This window comes from Leuciscus leuciscus (assembly GCF_965113295.1).
Source record: "Leuciscus leuciscus genome assembly, chromosome: 7".
NCBI classification, from domain to species: Eukaryota; Metazoa; Chordata; class Actinopteri; order Cypriniformes; family Leuciscidae; genus Leuciscus; species Leuciscus leuciscus.
In genome coordinates this window covers 8,591,019-8,614,039 of record NC_138731.1, presented here as the reverse complement: position 1 = coordinate 8,614,039, position 23,021 = coordinate 8,591,019, and the positions used below count along the sequence as shown (strand labels likewise).

At 42.2% G+C, this 23,021-nt stretch overlaps 1 protein-coding gene across 1 annotated transcript; it reads right to left on the bottom strand.

The window, feature by feature from the left end:
- Nucleotides 1–6,003: 6,003 nt before the first annotated feature.
- On the bottom strand, nt 6,004–8,504 carry LOC309503414 (putative nuclease HARBI1). Its single transcript, XM_082176231.1, has 4 exons — nt 8,234–8,504; nt 6,624–7,460; nt 6,321–6,531; nt 6,004–6,233 (listed from the first exon to the last, which is right to left on the bottom strand). Exons 1-3 carry the CDS (start codon nt 8,351–8,353, stop codon nt 6,328–6,330), a joined length of 1,161 nt encoding a protein of 386 aa, XP_082032357.1. The 5' UTR covers nt 8,354–8,504; the 3' UTR covers nt 6,004–6,233; nt 6,321–6,327.
- Nucleotides 8,505–23,021: the final 14,517 nt, after the last annotated feature.

The following is a 23,021-nucleotide window of genomic DNA, read 5'->3' as shown; positions in this document are numbered from 1 at the left end:
AGACAAAAGATTTTTCTGGTCGACTAATCGCACATATTCATTTCTGCTTAAATACTGGGTGCATGGAGGAATATTCATAAATCTCACAGCAAAAACAGGCTAATAATAATAAATAGGCTATGTCTTTAAAATTAACGAGGCATTTTAATTGTTTCTATATGAAGTATGTGGGGCTAAGCCCCCCCAAGCCCCCCCTTGACGCCAGGCCTGGTTGTCAGGCGCTGTAACAGTGCGCGCGCTTCCCCGCGCTCAGAAAAGGTGCATGTCAGAACAGAACGCCAATGAAATGTTTTCCTCAAAAGCAGATCTTGGAGAAGATCCTCAAAAATCGTGATATCGCATAAGCACTAGTATAAAACGACTGTTATCATTTCTGAAAACAAACACAATGGAGTTTCAAAACCGTATCGCACGCATATTGCTGCCCTGCTCGAGGATTATTGATATTTTGGATTTGTATTACGACGAGATGGTCTAATCGGCATTTCCAGTTACAACTCGAGACAGTTCTGCATTGAATAAAGTAAAGGCAAGTCATGTCTTCTGTGTAATTCTGTCCCGCCGCGGTCACTTCTGTGGGTAGCGCTAGGTGGAGCACTATGCTAGCGTTGGTTCCGCCGGTGTTCTCCGGCGGTCAGAAGAAATAGCGGTGCTGTGTTAATAGATTTCACGACACTAGCAATGGGTACAGACATGTATTTTGAGCTAGCTATCACAAAAATAGACTGGACTCTGAGGTTTTGCTAACTTTATAACCTAGAAGAGAACCACAAAGTACTTTTGGCAGATTTTGAGACATTGGTAAAACAAAAATCAGTGACTTGGTAAAAGAAATGGTAAAATCATTTCAGTGACTGCAGCACTGCGTCGGTTACTACACTAACCATCATGTTAACGATCAGCCTAACAGTATTTTTTTTGGTACAATTCATTCATATCGAACATTAAGCAAGCTTACCTGTACGCTTGAGCCAAGGGTCCAGAAATGAGCTGTGTCCGGTGCAATACGTTGGTGTTGATTTCCCGGTCAACCAAAAATCGATGGATTTTCAATCATATTTCCCGGTCAACCAATAAATCGATGCATTTTCAATCATATTTCCCGGTCAACTATGTGTCGATGACTTTTCAACAACAGCGTAGTTTCCCGGTCAACTATAAATCGACTTTTCAACACATTCAGCGATCGCCGGGTAAACCAAATATCAATGCTTAATCAATCCTAAAGATAACTGTAGATCAATGTTGTTCCAATATTGTTGCCATCAACATTAATAACATCAGGTTTTCATCGATATGGTAATGGTGATTCAACATTTATTTTGCATTGAAATTTCAATATCAACCATAATGATGATTCAGATGGAAAAACAATGTTTATTCAATGTTGGCTTGCTGTCTGGGTAGTAATTTGCTACTACTTAATTCTGAAAAAACAGATATTCTAATTATTGGGCAAAAAACTTCCTCACATACTAATCTAGAATACTGTCTAACACTTGATGGCTGCTCTGTTAAGTCTTCGTCGTAGGTTAGGAACCTGGGTGTGCTCTTTGATACCAATCTTTCATTTGAAAGTCACGTGTCTAGTATCTGTAAAACCCCATTTTTCCATTTAAAAATATATCTAAATTACGTCATATGCTCTCATTGACAAATGCAGAACAATTAGTCCATTCGTTCATGACATCAAGGCTTGATTATTGTAATGCTATTATGGGTGGTTGCCCTGCACGCTTAATAAACAAATGTCACGGTTGATGAATTTATTGACTCTTCCTTGTGTTGTGTTTATGTGTGTGTGGGTATGTGGGCGTGGTCACTGATTATCCTCCGCCGCTGATTCTCATTTCCTGTGCCTATTTATACTCACCTCGTGCGTCTTGTGTTTGTCAGATCGTTGTTTGTGGATGTTTCCCAGTACTGTTCCTGTTCTTCCTCGATTCCCCGTGTTTCCAACCTGTGTCTTCATTTGGGAGATTCACTGTTGTAGTTTTGTCTTCATGTCTCATCTTCACTGGGATTTCACCTCATTCATCTGACCATGCATCTTCGAGTTGCCCACGCAAGCTTGCGCTGCCAACGCATCCGTTCCTGTGTTCTTCCTTCTGATGCTGAGAGTGATCGGGAGATCTGCCTGCAATAGACTGAGACTGTTCCTATGATCTTCCTACATTTTCTGAGTCTGGTTCTTTGTGTTGTTCAATAAAGAACCAGTTTTACTTGCTATTGTCTCCTCTGTTCACTGCCCGTTACAAAACGATCTGACCATCATGGAGGCAGCAAGCACACCCGAGCTCGCGGATTATTTCGCTCACAGCACGGCTCGTATGGAACGGCAGGAAGAGAATCTTGCCGCCACTGGTCGAGCGGTTCAGGCGTTGGTAGCGCAGGTGTCCGGGCTCACCCAGCAAATACAACAACTGGCTATGCCTGCTGAAGATTCGAAGGTGGCTTTTGTGCTTACACTGCTGTCTGGGCGTGCAGCTCTGTGGGGGACGGCGGTGTGGGAAAACCAACGAACATGCTGTTCCTCGTTCGTGGCACTCTCGGAGGAGATGAAGAGGGTGTTCGACCGGGCAGTCGCAGGGTGAGAAGCGGCTCGCCAGCTCGCGGACATCGTTCAGGGAGAAAGACCTGTCGCTGACTATTCCATCGAGTTCCGCACCCTCGCCGCAGAGTGCCGCTGGAACGAGGAGGCGCAGTGGGACATCTTCCTGCATGGGCTGGCTGACCGCATCCAATGTGAGATCTACACCCTGGAGCGACCCACGTGTCTCAACGGATTAATTGACTTGGCTGTGCGAGTGGACGCTCGCCTACATCGCCTGGAGCAGCGTACTCGTACGACTCCGGTTCATAGAGATTTTGGACTCCCTCAGCCCAGCGGTCATGATGCGGTCAGCCCCGTCGACGATCACGAGCTTGTGCAGGTGGGTCGAGCCCGGCTCTGCCGGGAGGAGAAGGAGAGAAGGAGATCCCGGGGATTATGCCTCTACTGTGGAGGTTCAGGTCACTTTCTCAATAACTGTCCCGTAAAAGAGCGAGCCCGGCAGTAGAGAAGAGGATTCTGTCAGGCGGGGTCTCCATCCAGAAATCCTCTTCCACTCTCCTTCCGGTGAGATTGCAGTGGGCAACTCTCACTCATCACTGTCAAGCGCTTATCGATTCTGGAGCGGAAGGTAATTTTATGGACTGGACTCTAGCACACAAACTTCAGATACCCACCATACCACTCACCAACGAGATCTCCGTTAACGCACTCAATGGTCAAGAGTTACCCACTATTTCTTACACCACCATTCAGTTAACTCTCATCACTTCTGGCAATCATTCCGAAGAACTGTCATTCCTGCTTCTGGACTCCCCTCACATCCCCATTGTCCTCGGTCATCCCTGGCTCGTGCAGCATAACCCCAGGGTTGACTGGGGACATAACTCCATTTCTGCCTGGAGCACTGAACGTTAGCTGTGTCCCAAAGTGAAGGCTGCGTACTTCGAAGGCCGTATTTGAAGGCCGGATGGCCGTATTTGAAGGCCGATTGCGTCACCGCGGCGCGACGAAGACCGTCCCAATTCAAACACTGCACGCTTCGAAGGCCGCGTTTGAAGGCAGATTGCGTCACAGCAGTGCTAAGAAGGCTGTCCCAATTCAAACTCTGCACGCTTGGAAGGCCGATTGCGTCACCGCGGCGCGACGAAGGCTGCTCCAGTTTGGTATGTCATTCAAATGCGCCGCCAAATGCGCACTTCATTTCTCTGACAAACGAAGGATACAAAAATGGATACTTCATGGCCTACCCTTCCCCAGAATTCATAGCGCGCCGGTGACGACCAGTATATAAACGGTGAGTGACGACGCAACTTCACGCAAGTTTATTCCAAAAAAAATGTCGGGTGTCTGTAGTGTGGTGGCCGAGGAATTCACTTATAAATGTAAGTATTGTGTTTTAATTTATTAAAATAACTAGCGAAACAAGTGTTAAAAGCATGAATGTGGACCAATCACTGAACCCCTGTGTGAAAACAATCAACTGAGTTAAATTAAGCAAATACTACATTTAATATCAACAAAAATGCTTTTCTTGCTTAGTTGTTTGGTTTTGTTCTAGTATAAATATCCAAAAAAAATATTATATTAAGAAGCATTTATTAGACAAACAAAAGTTATTGTTTTGTTTTGGGGAAAAAATAACTCCATTAAGTGAGTTTATGCTTAAAATAAGCAAAATAATCTGCCAAATGGGGTAAGAAAAATAATCTTGTTTTCAGTTTGATTTAAGATTATTTTGCTTAACCCATTAGCAGATTATTTTATTGTTTTAAGCAATACTCACCTAATTTTCCCCCAAAACAGGAAATGTTTTACTTGTAGGCTAAATGCTTCTTGATTTAAGAATTTTCAGATGTTTGAACTAGAAACAAGACAAAATATTAAGTAAGAAAATATTTTTTGCAGTGAATTTCAAGTAGGAGGGTATATTCAAGTAAATAAAACAGGAGCACAAATCCATCTGAAATGTGGTAGATAAAAATACCTGAAAAACATAGCGGTGTCTGCAATACATCGTTTAATTTACCTGAAATAGCCAGCGAAACAAGTGTTAAAACCCAGGGGTGTTTCTTAAAAAACCTGAACTTAAACTAAAAAACTGCAGCTTCATTTATCAGGTGGTCTGAGGCAAAACCTGTTGTAATTCTTTTTGTTTCAGGGACCAAGGAGCAGACGGCTGACTTCATTAAATTAAGGGCCGAAAATGATTCTCTTTTTACAGGGGCAAAAAACTTGGCCACTGTGGCTTGGAGGTAAAAGTCATAAAGTCATTAAAGTCATTAACCATTTGTAATATTTCCACTAGCTGCCTCTTGTATGCAAAAATTAACCCTCACCCTATACAAAGCCCACAGCAATGAGACAACTAGTTAAGGCAATAGTCTTTCTCTATTTTGTATTTTTTTGTCTACAAACGTTTTAAGGAAACTTGAGGATCCAGGAATATAATCCAGGAGTATTTTGTATGCATGTACTGCTGTGTGATTTTTTTTTTCTTTTTTTTTCTAATGTTAAGATTGCAACCCTGTCTTAATATTTTTCATAAGGCTTTCCTTTTTTCTTCTTTTTTAGGAAAATTCTGGAGAAAATGGACCTGCTGGGGAAGGTCACTCCCTTGCAGGCCAAAAGAAAATGGGACAACTTAAAAAAAAAATACAAGGTAAGCAAGTTAATTGACACATCTTTGCTGAAATGTATTGTGGTGTTCTTGTTGTTAACAACAGGTATGGTGTATTTGCTCTGCCTTAGGATTGCAAATGTCCTGGGACAGGTGAGGGGGTGAGCGGGTGAGCGGGTGAGCGGGAAATCCACTGCGGAAACTTGGCCATGGTTTCTCCTCATGGATGAGGTTTTGGGACAGAGGCCTTCCAACAACCCCCCTGTCCTAATTGCCTCCCTCCCTGAGGACAAACCAGGGCCAAGTTCAGCCCCAGCAGCCCCGGCAGCCCCGGCAGCCTCGGCAGCCTCGGCAGCCCCAGCAGCCCCGGCAGCCCGAAAAAGAGGCAGCGACGAGCTCATTGAGCTAATGAGGGAGGACATGCAATTTCAGAGGGAAACGGAGGAGAGGAGAGCACAAGAGAGCAGGGAGAGAATGGACAGACTGTTTTCTCTCCTTGAGAGAATGGTAGAAAAAAAAAAATTTTAGTTAAGCAATTTTGGTATTTATGTTTTTTGTCACTTATTTTTACATGATACAAAGTAATTTATGTACACTGTTTGTGTTGAGTTAAAACCTATATGGAATTTAAGTTATTTGTAAATGAGGCAAGGCAATTTTTGTACATTGTTTATTTTTGTAATACGTTTTACATGTGGAATTAAAAAAAATACATTTGGAAATAAAACAATTGTTCTTGACTTGTATACATGTTTTTTTTTAGCATGTAAAATGATTTCAAGTACTTTTTACAAATATTTACAACAACAGGAAAACAATTCAAATTAATGGTACATAAATCAGATTAAAAAAAAAAAAATGTATGTACACTTTCAGCTGAGCAGGGAGACCCTGATGGTGCTGCTGGACTGGGATGTGCTCCACAATAGAGACCCTGGTAAGGCCTCCTGCTGGTGGGACATCATCTGGGATGGTCTCCAGAGTGTTTGAGTGCATATTTCCACTGTCCACTGCATTGTATATCAACAGGTTTGCAGGGCTGACTCAATCAACGGCTGCCATCTCACTGAGATATTTTCAGAGAGAGGGAAAAGTAAAAAATAAACTCAACTTTTTTCCTCATGCATTGTAACTTTACAATTCTCTTACTTGCCTGTTACAAATAGTCGTGGTCAATTGGCACCTCCTCCAGGGCAGACACCTCTGCAGACAGCTGGTCACGCCACGGAGCACCACTGACCGTCTCCAAACCGTGCTCCCCCTCATCCTCTGCATCATCCTCCTCATGCTCATCCTCCGGGGCCATGATGTCACCAACCCCAAGGCAGATGTTATGGAGGATGGCACAGGCTGTTATGACCTGAAATGGAATAAAGGAATTAATTTATATTTTTTAACAGATTGCGTTTATTATTTTGCAGTATTTTTAAAATGTATTTTTAATTCACTTACGTGAGGTACAAAGGTGTGGTGCACCTCCAGCGCTTGCAGGAAGATGGCCCTGAACCTGGTCTTCATCATCCCAAAAGCACGCTCTATAATGGAGCGTGCCCTGGAATGATGAACATTAAAGCGCTGGGCTCCCACACCTCGTACCGGCCTCTTGTAGGGAGTGATGAGGGGAAGTGGGTGTTGGAGACATGGGTACCCGCCGTCTGCGAGGATGAATTGCCCTGGAGGAGGGTACACTGACCTCCTGAACAGTGGGCTGTGGCGGAGCACTCGTGCGTCATGCACTGACCCGGGCCAGCCCACGTAGGTGTCAATGAAGCGGCCCTGATGGTCACAAACAGCCTGGAGGATGATGGACGGGAACAGTTTCCTGTTCCTGTAGCATTGACCAACAGGACCGCTTGGAGGCTTGATGCGGACATGGCAGCCGTCGATTGCTCCTGCAGCTTTCAAGAAAGCCCGGTGTCTTGCCAGCCCTGCAAACCCACGGCAAACTGCCTCCAGGTCTTCTGGGGTGTTTGGGAGGTGAATGACTTGGTGGCGAATGGCCACCACCTCCTCAGCGACCCGGTGGACAATGCGGTGGACAGTGGAACGAGGCATATCAAATGCTCTGGAGACGACCCTGTATGATGTACCACACGCCAGCCAGAAAAGAAATACCAGGGTCTCTATTGTGGAACCCCATCCGTGTTGCCGGTCATTTCTCAACAGGTCCAGCAGCACTCTCAGGGCCTCCCTGCTCAGCCGAAAATCAGGTCGAGTGTCTTCCATCTCATTAAAAAACCTGTCCAGCACTGGAACGTCCAGGTTTATTCTGCAGTACAGGGGTCTGGTCTTAATTAGGGAAAGAAGGAAAAGAGAAATGAATTGTGTACCACATTGGGGAAAAACTTCTAGTCATATTTAAAAGTAAATGTGTTATTTTGCATACTCTAATGCATCAAGAGTAAAAGTAAAAGAGTAAAAGTAAAGAAGTAAAATGCAACATAGCAGAAATACTGATGCAAAACCATATACATATATGTATATGGTTTTGCATCAATATTTCTGCTATGTTGCATTTTACTTCTGAATAGGTTGAAGGTTGTTACATTTAAAGTACTTTATATAGCCTACTGTTGGGTAGTTTAACTTACAAAAATACATCATATTGTAAACGACCATGTTTTTTGTAGTATTGCTGTCCTATGAGGGGAAAAAAGTACTTCAGTACTTTACATTTGTATGTGAATGCTTAACAAATGTAATTCCTTACAGTCCATCACATTATTAACAAATTGTTGCCAACTAACTTATGGAGGTATTGTTGCCTAGCAACTGTGACAGCTGCAAATCCTAAACTTTTTATTTTTATTTTTATTTTTATTTTTTTTATGTTTAAACTGTGTAAAAACAAAACCGGGTTTAAAAACCTGTCAAAATATGTTCACCATGGTCAAGAGAATAAACTATATAAAATTGAATCTTGGTAAGATTTAAGTCAACATTCAAACCATTTTGTGTATTTTGTATTTTCATATGTATCATTAGATTATTCAAGTGAGTTGAACCAATAATTAGCTACATTTAAAAGTGCAATTAAGGACCAGCAAACCAGATAAATTTACCTGCCCATGGTCTTGGCAAAGCCTGAGATACATCACCCGGCGGCGCCGGGGATGAATCCCCAACATCTCCTCCAGTAACATATAAAAAATAAAAATAAAAATGAGCAATTCTGGCTCCATATTTACTCGTTTCAATTGCAATTTGAAATTTCACAAATGTCATGTAGGATGGCAGCTCTCCTCTCGCACCGTTTAAAAGGCGGTAATTGGGGACACCTGGTGGCTCAATTAGATATCCAATGAAGGCGACATTCGTAGCCTCCTTCGAAGGCCACGTAGGCTGCATGCTTCGAAGTCTGCGTCCTTCGAAGGATGCAGCCTTCACATTGGGACACAGCTAGTATGCGTCTTGTTTAATGTCTGCTGGTTCGTCTTTGTCCAGTTCTGTCTTGCAGGAGAAGTCGGTGAATTTGTCAAATGTGCCCGCAGAGTACCTTGACCTGATGGAAGTGTTCAGTAAGTCCAGAGCTGCTTCTCTTCCTCCGCATCGTCCCTATGACTGTGCTATAGATCTTCTGCCAGGTACGTCTCCGCCTAAAGGCAAGTTATACTCTCTTTCTATTCCCAAGAGGGAGGCCATGGAGAAATACATTTCTGATTCTCTGGCATCCAAGTTCATTCGACCTTCCTCTTCTCCAGCGGGGGCGGTGTTCTTTTTTGTGGGGAAGAAAGACGGTTCCCTGCGACCGTGTATTGATTACCGAGGGCTGAACAACATCACGGTAAAGAATACCTATCCTTTGCCGTTGATGTCTTCAGCCTTCGAGCAGTTGCAGGAAGCCTCGGTCTTCACAAAATTGGATTTGCTTAATGCTTATCATTTGGTCCGCATCAGGAAGGGGGATGAATGGAAAACCACGTTTAACACCCCCAGGGGGCACTTTGAATATTTGGTCATGCCTTTCGGGCTTTCCAACTCCCCAGCGGTTTTCCAGGCACTCGTCAATGACGTGCTGAGAGACATGGTAGACCAGTTCATATATGTCTACCTGGATGACATATTGATTTTTTTCTTCATCTCTCCAGGAACACGTTCAGCACGTCAGACGAGTGCTCCAGAGGTTGCTAGAGAATGGGCTTTTTGTCAAGGCGGAGAAATGCGCTTTTCATGCACAGTCTGTCCCTTTCTTAGGTTACATCATCTCGTCTGAGGGAGTGCGTATGGATCCTGACAAAGTTAAGGCTGTGGTGGACTGGCCAAGTCCAGATTCCCGTAAGGCCCTACAGAGGTTTCTGGGGTTTGCCAATTTTTACCGACGTTTCATCCGTAATTTCAGCCAACTAGTCGCTCCTCTGACAGCCTTGACCTCCCCCAGGACGACGTTCAGGTTGTCCGATGCAGCCGAGGCCATTGTTGGGGTCATTGTTCTAACGTAGCGTGCCACCCAGGAGTAAACCGTACCAGTTTTTTGGTCAAGCAATGATTCTGGTGGCCCTTGATGGCTCGCGACATTCGAGATTTTGTTTTGGCTTGCTAGGTTTGCGCCACTGGTAAGACTTCCAATCGACCTCCAGATGGGTTACTCCAACCGCTGTCCGTCCCTTCGAGACCCTGGTCCCATATTGCGCTAGATTTTATCACCGCCCTCTCAAGGCAAGACGGTTGTTTTGACCGTAGTGGACCTGTTCTCGAAGGGCGGCTCATTTTATTCCCTTGCCTAAATTACCTTCTGCCAAGGAGACAGCGGTGACTGTCACTGATCACGTCTTTCGTTTACATGGCCTCCCGATGGACGTGGTCTCTGACAGGGGGTCCCAATTTGTGTCCAAATTTTAGCAGGAATTTTGTAAATTACTGGGGGCCACTGTGAGTCTGTCCTCGGGTTACCACCCCCAGAGCAATGGTCAGACCGAGAAAGCCAACCAAGATTTGGAGAGAATGTTGCGATGTGTGGTGTCTAAGAATCCTTCCTCCTGGTGCCAACAACTTTCTATGGTGGAGTACGCACACAACTCGTTACCAGTGTCATCTACGGGCCTATCTCCGTTTGAGTGAAGTTTAGGGTACCAGCCACCAATTTTTCCTAGCCTGGAATCCGAAGTCGCGGTTCCCTCTGCTCACGCCTTCGTCCAGAGGTGTCACCGTACATAGACCAGAGCCCGTGAGACTCTGCTCCAGGTAGGGGCACGCACCAAGGTTAAGGCCGATCGCCACAGGTCAAGACCTCCCGTATACGTCGTCGGTTCCAAAGTGTGGCTTTCTACCAAGAATGTTCCTCTCCACTCCGTTTTGAATAAGTTAGCTCCTAAATTCATTGGCCCGTTTCCTGTCACCAAAGTCATTAATCCGGTGACAGTCCAACTCAAACTTCATCCTGCGTACAGGAGAATTCATCCTGTGTTCCATGTGTCCAAATTAAAACCCGTATTTTATTCTCCCATTAATCCGCCGGCCCCGGTTCCTCCACCGCCGCGACTCGTAGATGGGAAACCTACTTATTCGGTAAATCATATTCTGGACTCGAGACGGAGGGGACGCGGATTTCAGTATCTGGTGGACTGGGAAGGTTACGGTCCGGAGGAGAAAAGTTGGGTTCCTTCTAGGGACATCCTGGATCAATCCCTTATTGATGATTACAATCAGCAGGTAGGATCTCCTGGGAGTGCCAGGAGGCGCTCCTAGGGGGAGGGGTACTGTCACGGTTGATGAATTTATTGACTCTTCCTTGCGTTGTGTTTATGTGTGTGTGTGTGTGTGTGTGTGTGGGTATGTGGGCGTGGTCGCTGATTATCCTCCGGGAGAATCAGCGGCAGGTGATTCTCATTTCCTGTGCCTATTTATACTCACCTCGTGAGTCTTGTGTTTGTAAGGTCATTGTTTGTGGATGTTTCCCAGTACTGTTCCTGTTCTTACTCGATTCCCCGTGTTTCCAACCTGTGTCTTCGTTTGGGAGATTCACTTTTGCAGTTTTGTCTTCACGTCTCATCTTCACTGGGATTTCACCTCACTCATCTGACCGTGCATCTTCGAGTTGCCCACGCAAGCCTGTGTTGTGTACAAGGAAAGATTTCGACCAGAAGAGTTCTTGATGCTTGAATTATTTTTATTATCTATTGCTTTACAACTCTGAGTTGCGTGGGGAAAGGGGAATGGGAACAATAGCAGTATGGAGTCTCTTTTTGCGCTGCACGTGTTCCACATCATGATTCCTTTTATCCTAGGAAACTCCAATGAACCACGCCCACTGCAACAGGTTATGTCCATATATGGAAACGTGCGTCACACGAACCCCTAGGTTGAGGGAGCGTCTCCATTTGTAAAATTAAATAAGCTGCATCGACAATTAATTAGGGACATGCAATATAACCATAACAGCCTGCAAGCAAGCAACACATCCGTTCCTGTGTTCTTCCTTCTGATGCTGAGAGTGATCGTGAGATCTGCCTGCAATAGACTGAGACTGTTCCTATGATCTTCCTACATTTTCTGAGTCTGGTTCTTCGTGTTGTTCAATAAAGAACCAGTTTTACTTGCTATTGTCTCCTCTGTTCACTGCCCGTTACAATAAATTACAGCTGGTCATAAATTTAACATACACATAAATTGTAAGAATATGACTAATAGTAAAGACTAGTACTAATAAGTAAACATTAGGCCTATGCTAAAGCTATTAAATAGCAGTCCCAAACTAGTTTTTGTTAATACAATGTTGGTTTGAGCCACTACAGTCATTTAAAAATATAAAAAATAACACAAAGAAAAATAAAGTGGCATTTTGGGGTTAATATGAAAACGACAGTTACCATGGTGAATACATAACAAGAACTGTTAATGAAACATGGAAACTGCTCCTGGCGAATAGAATGAAAATCATACCTGCATTACTTTTATTTCGTGTAATTTGCAACGTAATGGCGCAATAGTTTCTTTTGCACTTTATATACAGTGAGGCGATACACAGCACTTAAGCACTAAAAAATGAAATCGATTGCTCCCTGCCTGAAATCGATTGCTCCTGTCTGCCTCGCTGCTTGCTGTGAGTGTTTTTGCTTCGTTGCTGTAAGCTCCGTCTTATCCTCGTATTTCCTTGTTTTGAACTTACTACAATTAGTTATAATTTACTACAATTTCTAGTTGTTTATACTACTACTAAATACGGCTTGCCCAACATCGCTGGCTTCCGTTGCTACTAGCACAACACGCTAGTAATTCGCTAGCCTGTTAACGCGCCACCCGTGCGCTCAGCTATTTTTATTTATTTATTTTTCTCTCGCGCCTTTGAGTTCATAAAAGCTCAGGCGAGTAAGAATCACTCAACAAACACGGTGAGTAATGTCTTGTCCTGTTATTATCATGCGTCGCGTCTGAATGCGTTGTTGTTTTTGGAGCTCTATCGATTTGATTTATAATTCTTGATTTTTCTCTCTGCCTCGATCGCTGCCTGCTGTGAGTGTGTTTGCTTCGGAGCTGCAAGCTCCGTCTTAGCCTCGTATTTCCTTGTTTTGAACCATCATTTACTACAATTTCTAGTTGTTTATATTACTACTAAATACAGCTTACCCAACCCTGACGCACAACACGCTAGTAATTCGCTAGCCTGTTAACGCGCCACCCGTGCGCTCAGCTATTTTTATTTATTTATTTTCTCTCGCGCCTTTGAGTTCATAAAAGCTCAGGTGAATAAGAAACACTCAACAAACACGGTGAGTAATGTCTTGTCCTTTCATTATCATGCGTTGCGTCTGAATGCGTTGTTGTTTTTGGAGCTCTATCGATTTGATTTATAATTCTTGATTTTTCTCTTTAAACTCGCTTACAACGAACATTTTCTACTTTTCCTCACTGAGAAGCACTACTGCTCAAACCTCATTGTTACAACGCGGACTGTTGAGCAGACGCGTCTCAAGCCTATTAGTGATCCAACGCTGCATACTCTTAAAGGTTACGTCCGTGGATCACGGCTGAACGCGTCTTCTCCACACTCAATTATAAACAAACACTTTTTTTCGCCTATCGTGCGTCTACTCTACACCCCTACCACTAAAAAACCTCATAGTTACAACGCGGACTGTTGAGCAGACGCGTCTCAAGCCTATTAGTGATCCAACGCTGCATACTCTTAAAGGTTACGTCCGTGGATCACGGCTGAACGCGTCTTCTCCACACTCACTTACAAACAAACTTATAATATAAATTAGTATTAATATTGATAGCATCACTGGTAGCTTCGTTGCTAACTCACTGTCCATCTGTTAAAATGGCGAATATATCAGATGTAAGTAGTCTACCGCTTGGTGCAGGTGAGGACACATTTGAGCTTCACGCACTGCAGTCTGAGCTGGAAGCTGTTGAGAAACAGATCCACAACCTTTTATTGAGACAGGCCGAGCTGAGAGACCGGTGTTTGGCTCTTGAAACATCACGCGCCGATGCACACAAATCAGTGTTTAACGTTACTAACCCGCTGACTCCGACCGCGTCTACTCCGTGCGTTCCTCAGCATCGGTCGCAATCAGCCATGGTCTCGTTCACTCCGGCTCCAACACGCCACCACGAAGCCTGGGTGGTTCCGCAGCGGAAGACGCGAGTCAGGTTTAGACCAAGACTTTCTCCGACCCTCCCGGTTTTCGAGTTATCCACACAAAACCGCTTCTCCCCTCTACGCGAAACAGAACACGATGCTGTGATCATCGGCGATTCCATCGTTCGGCACGTACACGCTACGTTAGGTAAAAGTAAGGTGCAAAGTCACTGCTTCCCTGGTGCTCGTGTTTCTGAAATCGCTGCTCGCGTTCCCGAGATCCTGAACGGTGACGAGCGCGTCGGAACTGTGGTCCTGCACGCGGGAGTGAACGACATCAGGCTGCGCCAGACGGAGATTCTGAAGAAAGACTTCAGGAATCTAATCGATACGGTACGCAGCACATCGCATGAAACAACGATCATTGTGTCAGGACCGCTTCCCACGTACCGACTAGGGCATGAAAAGTTCAGCAGATTATTTGCGCTAAATGAATGGTTATTGTCATGGTGCAATGAGCAGAAACTGCTCTTTGTAAATAATTGGAATCTGTTTTGGGAGCGTCCTAGGCTTTTCCGTGCTGATGGCCTACACCCAAGCAGATTCGGAGCGGATCTTCTGTCAGATAACATCTCCAAAATGTTAAATACCCTTTGACTAGTAACCAAAAGTCCAAATCATAGTCTCTGCTGCACCAATTCAACTGATATAAATACTAGTGTAGAACATTGCATAGAAACCGTGTCTATTCCTCGTTTAGTGAGATCAAATAATAAATCTAATGCAGGATCTAGGAAAAATCTAATTGTTATTAAAACAGAAAATGTTGCTATTAGTAAACAAAAACTATTTCTAAAGCTAGGTCTTCTAAACATTAGATCACTCACACCTAAGGCAGTTATTGTAAATGAAATAGTCAAAGATAATAGCTTTGATGTACTTTGCCTTACTGAAACCTGGCTTAAACCAAATGATTATTTCGGTATTAATGAGTCTACTCCTCCTGGATACTGTTATAAGCATGAGCCCCGTCTGATTGGCCGTTGCGGAGGTGTTGCAACCATTTATAAAGATATTCTAAGTGTTACTCAGAAAACGGGTTATAAGTTTATTTCATTTGAAGTACTTGTACTAAATGTTACGCTCTTAGATGTTAGAAAAACATCCCTATTATCTCTAGCCTTGGCTACCGTATATAGACCGCCAGGGCCTTACGCTGATTTCCTAAAAGAGTTTGCAGATTTTCTCTCAGACCTATTAGTCAATGTCGATAAAGCATTAATTGTTGGAGATTTTAACATACACGTAGATAATACAAATGATGCGTTAGGAGCTGCGTTTACAGATTTATTAAATTCATTTGGGGTCAAGCAAAACGTCACCGGACCAACTCATCGTCTTAATCATACACTCGATTTAATTATATCACATGGAACCGATCCAACCGATATAGATATCATTCCACAAAGTGATGAAGTCACTGATCACTACATGGTAACTTGCATATTACGTACTGCTGTAATATGTCATGCGGCGTCGCGTTATCAACCAGGCAGAACAATCCTCCCATCCACCATAGATAATTTCTCAAATTGCTTATCTAATCTGTCTCAGCTGCTGCCTGAACCCAAACAAACAGATTAACTAGAAGAACTAACTAGCACTATGAGCACCATTCTCTCTAGAACATTGGATGTGGTTGCACCTATTAAATTAAAAAAGGTCAGAGAGAAAAATAAAGCACCATGGTATAACAATACTACGCATGTTTTAAAGAGAGAAACCCGTATTTTAGAGCGTAAATGGAAACAAACTAATTTAGAGGTCTTTAGAATCGCGTGGAAAGACAGTATGTCGCGTTATAAAAAGGCCCTAAAAGTTGCCAGGGCTGAGCACCTCCGCAAACTAATAGAAAACAACCAAAACAATCCAAGGTTTCTATTTAACACCGTGGCTAGACTAACAAATAAACAGACGTCACCCGAACAAAATATCCCGTTACAGTTCAGTAGTAATGATTTCATGAACTTCTTCACTGAGAAAATAGAAAGCATCAGAACCACAATTATAAACGTTCAATCTTCAATCGCGCCTTATAATTCAGCTTCAATTATCACCCCGAAAGAACAATTACAGTGCTTTACAACTATAGAACAAAAAGAGTTAAATAAACTTATCACTTCATCTAAAACAACAACATGTTTATTAGATCCTATACCAACTAAACTACTGAAAGAAGTGTTACCTGTAGTGGAAGAGCCTCTCCTCAATATTATTAACTCGTCTTTATCTTTAGGTCATGTTCCAAGAACATTTAAACTGGCAGTTATAAAACCTCTCATTAAGAAACCACAATTAGATCATAATAATCTAGCAAATTATAGACCCATTTCAAATCTTCCATTTATGTCTAAAATATTAGAAAAAGTGGTGTCCGCTCAACTGGGATCTTTCTTGCAACAAAATGATATCTATGAAAAGTTTCAGTCTGGATTCAGACCGCATCATAGCACTGAAACTGCGCTCGTTAAAATCACAAATGATTTACTTTTAGCTTCTGACCAAGGCTGTATCTCAATACTAGTTTTACTTGATCTTAGTGCTGCGTTCGATACTATAGATCACACAATACTCTTAGATCGACTACAAAATTATACTGGTGTTCAAGGACAAGCACTAAGCTGGTTCAAATCATACCTATCTGACCGCTACCATTTTGTCTATTTAAATGGAGAAAAATCGATCATAACTCCAGTAAACTATGGAGTGCCGCAGGGATCTGTATTAGGCCCTCTGTTATTTTCAATATATATGATGCCACTTGGAAATATTATAAGGAAACATGGAATTAGTTTCCATTGTTATGCTGATGACACTCAAATATATATTTCATCACGGCCGGATGAAAACGCTACATTTTCCAAATTGACAGAGTGTGTTAAAGATATAAAAGATTGGATGACGCGTAATTTTCTTTTATTAAATCCAGACAAGACAGAGGTAATACTTATCGGTTCAAAAAACCGCCCACAAAACCTCGCACAATACAACTTTAACATCATAGGATGTCCTGTTACTTTATCCTCTACAGTAAAAGACCTGGGTGTTATACTCGATTGCAACCTGTCTTTTGAAAATCATATTTCATATGTTACAAAAACAGCCTTTTTCCACCTTAGAAACATTGCTAAGCTACGTAATATGCTATCAGTTTCTGATGCAGAAAAGTTAGTTCATGCATTCATGACCTCGAGACTGGATTACTGTAATGCTTTATTAGCTGGTTGTCCTGCATCCTCAATAAACAAGCTACAGTTAGTCCAAAATGCCGCCGCTAGAGTTCTTACGAGATCAAGAAAATATGATCATATAACACCGATTTTATCATCACTGCATTGGTTACCTATAAAGTTCCGTATTAATTACAAGGTATTGCTACTGACTTATAAAGCCCTAAACGGCTTAGCTCCAGTCTATTTAACGGATCTTCTATCGCCCTATAATCCATCGCGCTCTTTAAGATCACTAAATTCAAGGCTTTTGGTCATACCTAGGATATCCAGAACCACCAAAGGAGGGAGAGCATTTTCACATTTGGCTCCAAAACTCTGGAATAGTCTTCCTGATACTGTTCGTTGCTCAGACTCGCTCTCCCAGTTTAAAACTAGATTAAAGTCGCATCTCTTCAGCCAGGCATTCATATAATCCTACAGTTCAAACTACAATCCGGCCTCTATCCAATGCCAGAGGAGAACTGGCCCCCGACTGAGCCTGGGTTCTCCCAAGGTTTTTTTTTTTTTTTCTCCATTAAGGCACCTGATGGAGTTTTAGGACACCATTAGGTCACTTGATGGAGTTTTTCGGTTCCTTGCCACTGTTGCCTTTGGCTTGCTCAGTTGGGGATATTTTGGGGATATTTAATTTAATTTTATCAATCAATAAATTCCTCTTGAAACAAACTTTGTTGTATTATTTTAATTTAATACTGTGAAGCTGCTTTGATGCAATCTGTATTGTGAAAAGCGCTATACAAATAAACTTGACTTGACTTGACAGCGCGCGCCGCCGCACTTGCGCGTGCAATTGATGAGTGTGCGCGCTACGAGTAGCCTACAGCATAACGGCTGACAGGACAAGAAAGTCAGTTTTTCTGAGGTGAAAGACTTTATTTCAGCGTTCACTTATGTCACTGCCTGGTAGTTCCTATTGTGCTGAGTTTTCTGAAGTAGTCATGATTCGCCTCTCATAACATAACATACTCCGCCTCTCATAACATAACATGCTCTAAACACGCACGCAGAGTGGAAAAGGAGGGGCGATGGCGGGGGCGCGGGGAGCAGTGCAGAGAGCTCCGGGTCAGCAGCTTGCTTGGAGTAGGGATCACAGCGCAAATTTGAACTATATCGATATATGCGATATGTTCTAATTCCATATCACGTTTAAAAATATATCGATATATTTTTTATATCGATATATTGCCCAGCCCTACCTTTACCTGTCTACAGATAAAGCGTTGTCGGGATAATTCCGGTTCGCGTGGCTACGTGGAAGCGATAAAAATTCTCTATTATTAATTTTAAGGCCAGACAAGTAGTTTGTTGAGGGTTGATTTGTAGGGGAGGACTACACGCCTGCGCACATGTTCAAACGCGCATACCTATAGACTGAACTCGTAATACGCATGTGCATGCCATCGGTGTTCTCACTGGTTCGCGTTTTTGAAGTTTGCTCAGAAAGAGTTTTCTGTTAAAATGGTGTTGTGTTAGCAGCCCCTAAGTTAATAACTAATGATCGTTGCGACGGAAGTGAATCAATCAAACTAACTTTAACTGGACAATAACTTTATTCTAGAGTTGCTGTAAAGCCAAAACACTTTACTTTAATTTCCTATTATCAATGTAAAGCTGCTTTGGAACAATCTACATTGTTAAAAGCACTATATAAATGAAGATGACTTGATGTCTCCCCCACTTTTCAAAATCCCGTTCGTGTCACCCCCACTTTCACGTCCAGGAACGTCACTTGCACAAACTAAAAATACCTCACTGAAAGTTATAATGAGCAGGTATCGCGCTGTGTGTGAATGGCACCTTTATACATACACATTTATGCCAAAATGTCCATTTTGACACCCTCACACACACTCGCGCGAGTATCGAGCGCACAGACAGCGCGCTACAATCAGTTTTGCTGGGCAGTTCTCTTTCGCACTTGAACGAACAATAACACACATTTATACCAAAATGTCTGTTTTGTCGAGTATCCTCATAACAGAAAAGCAGTCTTAAATTAGTTAAATAAAGTCTTAAATTAATAAGAGTAAATGAGAAAATGAGATGCGTGAGATCCTGTCAGCAGTGGCAGATCTTAAAGTGACAGCAGCAACTAATTCTGTCTGTCAGTAAAGTTAACCAAAGAACAAAGGGAACAGAGAAAATCACTCACTGCTCTTGACAACGTTTGTAGCTTTAATAAGGAATAATTTATGCAGTGTGGACTGTTTGATAACCTTATTCAATTTCTGTATATTTCATATGTTAGACAGGCAGGGCACAGGTAAATATTACATTTATTTTTGGGTTTATGTGAGAATTGTTTTAAGTTTACTTACATTAAAAGTTGTTATAATTTTCAAAAGTAAAAAATAATTTTCATCATGACATCAGTAGCTATATTAATATCAGTCATACTGGCCTCAATTCGTAAAAAGATGCCATTAAATAATTATTTAAAATATACTGTCCTTATGTTGTTTATGTTGAGTCTCACATTATTTAAATTTTACTTTGACACAAAACATTAATGGTGAAAATGTTTGACTTTAGAAAATGATTCTTTCAAGTCTTGGCAATTGGTGCCTATTAAACAATAAAGAAAGACAGACATATTTTTCTTATACTTTAGTAGCCTACTATATTCTTTTTTGGCAGAATTTATCATTATAATCAACTTAATTATTTTGTATCACCATAGTCCCTAAAGGTATGTAAATGCAGGAAATGGGATTAAAATTGCAAAAAAAAACTTTTTTTTCTCGCTTTTTTTAAAGTTTGAAAAGATTTTCCACCATTTTGTGTCTCCCCCACTTCTCAAACCAAAGTTACACCCTTGGGTCACGGTAACCCAGCCCCTGACGCAAGCAGTTCTTACTTCTAGCCCAGCAATGTTTTGGTGCTACTTAAGAACCACTTTAACTGGTTCAGAGCTGGTGCTTTGGGTGTCAAAAAACTAAGAACCGATTTGAAACTAGGCTCTGGTTCCGAACCAGCACCAGCACCAGTACCAGCACTGCCTTGGTGGAAAAGGGGTTAGAATAACCCTATTCTCTTAATGAGTAATGGGTGTGTTTTGGGGGTAATGTGCAATAAACCAACCAGAGTCTCATCTCCCATTCCCAAAAGCCAGTTGTGCTCACGCCATGGCAGATAGCTATTTACATGGTGGAATTTGCAAGCGGAAAGACTGAACGCTTCTGTAGCAAGGAAAGCTCAATTAAATTAGAAATAAAGGTAGTAATTATTATCAGGTAGGAGGCTGGAATAATCCTTCCAATGCTGGGGAAAACCCTATTAAAGACACAGGTCGTCACAGACATAATTAAGCATTTAAAATGCCATATTGATGAGGGCAGAGAAATAAAATGTCGTTATAAGAGTTGTGAGAGAACATTAAGTGTAAAATCCACATTTGCATCTCATATGTCAAGAACACACAAAAATAGTCCACCTGAGCTTCTACATGAAGCAGTTTTTGCAAACCCACCACAAACTGTCTGTCAGCCCTGTACATCTCTAGATGAGAGTGAGGGGCCTGAGCCATGTGAGGTCTTTGAAAGTGTAGATGAAGATATTTTTCTGAAGAATTTGACTTTGTTTTATTTGAAACTGCGAGCAAAATTTATTTTACCTTCATCTGTAATTCAGACCATCATTGAGGAAGTCCAAGAAATTCATGATCTGGCCCAGACAAATGTCTACTCAAATCTTAAGGACAGATTGTCAGTGTTGGGATGGTTGTTGTTGCAGCACAGACTGTTTTCAGTGTAACACCTGTTGACTTCCGTTGTTTACACCTGATAGTACAGGCCGGTAGCCTGACGTCGTCATACTCAGAGTCTAGTCAGAATATGAGTCTGATACTGCTCCATTGGGCTTTCATTATGGGGCGTGTTTCAACCGAACTAGGAAGGAAAATGCCTCTGCACTCAATTGGATAGACCTATAACCAATCAGAGCAACGGAGTAAGTGACGTATGTTTTTCATTCATGTTTCCGATCGACAAATGCCTTGATCGTGGTTCTCTGTTCTTCTTTTAAAATTAATGCGCTGTTGATATCTTCTATAACAGACGCGATGGCGGAATCTACACATGATGTTTTATAAACAAAGTTCGAGAGGAGCACGTTCAAATAATCAATCCAATCAACTTGCAATCAAACAATGACCGTCTGGTCTACACTATCAGCATGAGAGGAAGCATATATTTATTCACTTTGTCAACTCACCTAACAATCCTTGACAGTTTTCAGCATCCCTCCCCTCACTCTCGGCTTGTTCTTTCACAGCCAGGAATACGGGGGGAGTAGCCTACTTTGGGTTCGGGCCGAATACCGAGCCCGGAGCCTCTCCTCGGACAGCATACCAAATATGCATTTATTCTATCTGACTTATTTGTAAGTGTGAACTCGTGAAATAACAATTCTCCAGCGGCAGTCATCTTTGTTGTAAACGAATTCAACCCAAGCGCTCATTGGTGACGTGGATGATTACGTTACATTGCTCATCTGTCCATCATCGTATAAAGCCCGCCCTGACAATTTGATTGGTCCGAACAATTTTTGTTCGGGCATAATAGCTCCTCAACGGAGCGAGTCCAGACCGAACTTCCCGACCTAAAAATGTTGTGGGCGGGGCTAAGTTCGGCTGGCATCCAGGCTAACAGGCCGGGTTTGTTGTGTTCAGAGGTGGGTAGTAACAAAGTACATTTACTTCGTTACATTTACTCGAGTACATTTCTAATGAAAAAACTGTACTTTTACTTCGTTACATTGGGCGACGTTCCTCTCGTTACTTTATTTTAATGCAATATGTGTTGTTAAATGCGTAGTTTATTCCAAGCGCGCTGTATCTCTTTTCTGGGGTCTCATTTATAAAGCGTGCGTACGCACAAAACGGGGCTGGAAACGTACGTATGCCAGTTCCCACGCAAAGGTTGTGATCTATCAAAAACAAACTTGACGGGAGAATGTTTAAGCAAACTTTGAGCCGTGCGTACGCATATTCTGGAGACAAAGGGAATTGGCGACACAGATGGTGAGGTCGTGAACTGAAGTTAGATTATAGAAAATAAATGTGAGAAGAACGATTATAAGAATTAATGACATTTAATTTTCACTCCATTTCATACGTTATATCCACATTATCATGAAGATTAAATCCAACAGTGTTATTTGTGCTGATTGTTTTAGGCTATATACATCTAGTAAAATCCAAACGTAATTCAAAATGTATTAAAAAAATTAAAAAATAATAATCAGTGCTGCCTTACAGTCACATTGTCCACAACGGGAGCGCAGGAGGACATGGCGCGACTACATGTGATACAGAATAGCTTGAAATACCCTTTTATTAGAGAACTGCAGAACACAGTGTAAAAAGGAAATATTTTCCTTAATGTACATATATCATAAAATGTCAAAGTCTGCAAATACAGTCATGAAGCACAATCGCTACTCATCATCGGTCCTAACTATTACGGTGTTCATTACAAAACCGTCAAGAAGCATGTGTTCACTATAACATTTTCGTCTTAAATTTTCGCCCACAAATTAATTATGTGATTTTGTCAAGGTGTTAACGATCAGTCTATTTGCTAGAAACATATAAATCCTCCGGTGACCCGGGTATGTAATGCTTCATGATGGCACTGCTGGCACTGTTGGAGGATTACGCCAATGGCAGAATAAGGAGAGAAAGAGTTTTCAGGGACCATGATGATTTCCTGGCCCATGATGATGACTGGCTAATAAGCCGATTTAGATTCCCTAGAGCTGTGCTCTTGGATCTATGTGCTGAATTGGGTCCAGTATTAGAGAGGGCAACACGCCGGAACCATGCCATCCCAGTCCAAATACAAGTCCTCACCACTCTGGGGTTCTTGGCAACCGGCTGTTTCCAGCAGGAATTGGCAGACAGGTAAATTATTTATATAAAAAAAACTATAAGTAATCCTCAAATTTGTCTCTAAGACCTTTTTGTATATGAAATAATTCTATTGGAATCTATCATCTCACCTTATAGGTCTGGTATATCACAGCCGTCCCTGA

Excerpts from the sequence above, each read along its gene's own strand:
- LOC309503414 (XM_082176231.1), bottom strand. The coding sequence starts at position 8,353 with ATGGAGCCAGAATTGCTCATTTTTATTTTTATTTTTTATATGTTACTG. Across the intron at positions 7,461-8,233 it reads TTTGCCAAGACCATGGGCAG|ACCAGACCCCTGTACTGCAG; the intron begins GTAAATTTATCT and ends TCCCTAATTAAG. Across the intron at positions 6,532-6,623 it reads ACCACACCTTTGTACCTCAC|GTCATAACAGCCTGTGCCAT; the intron begins GTAAGTGAATTA and ends ATTCCATTTCAG.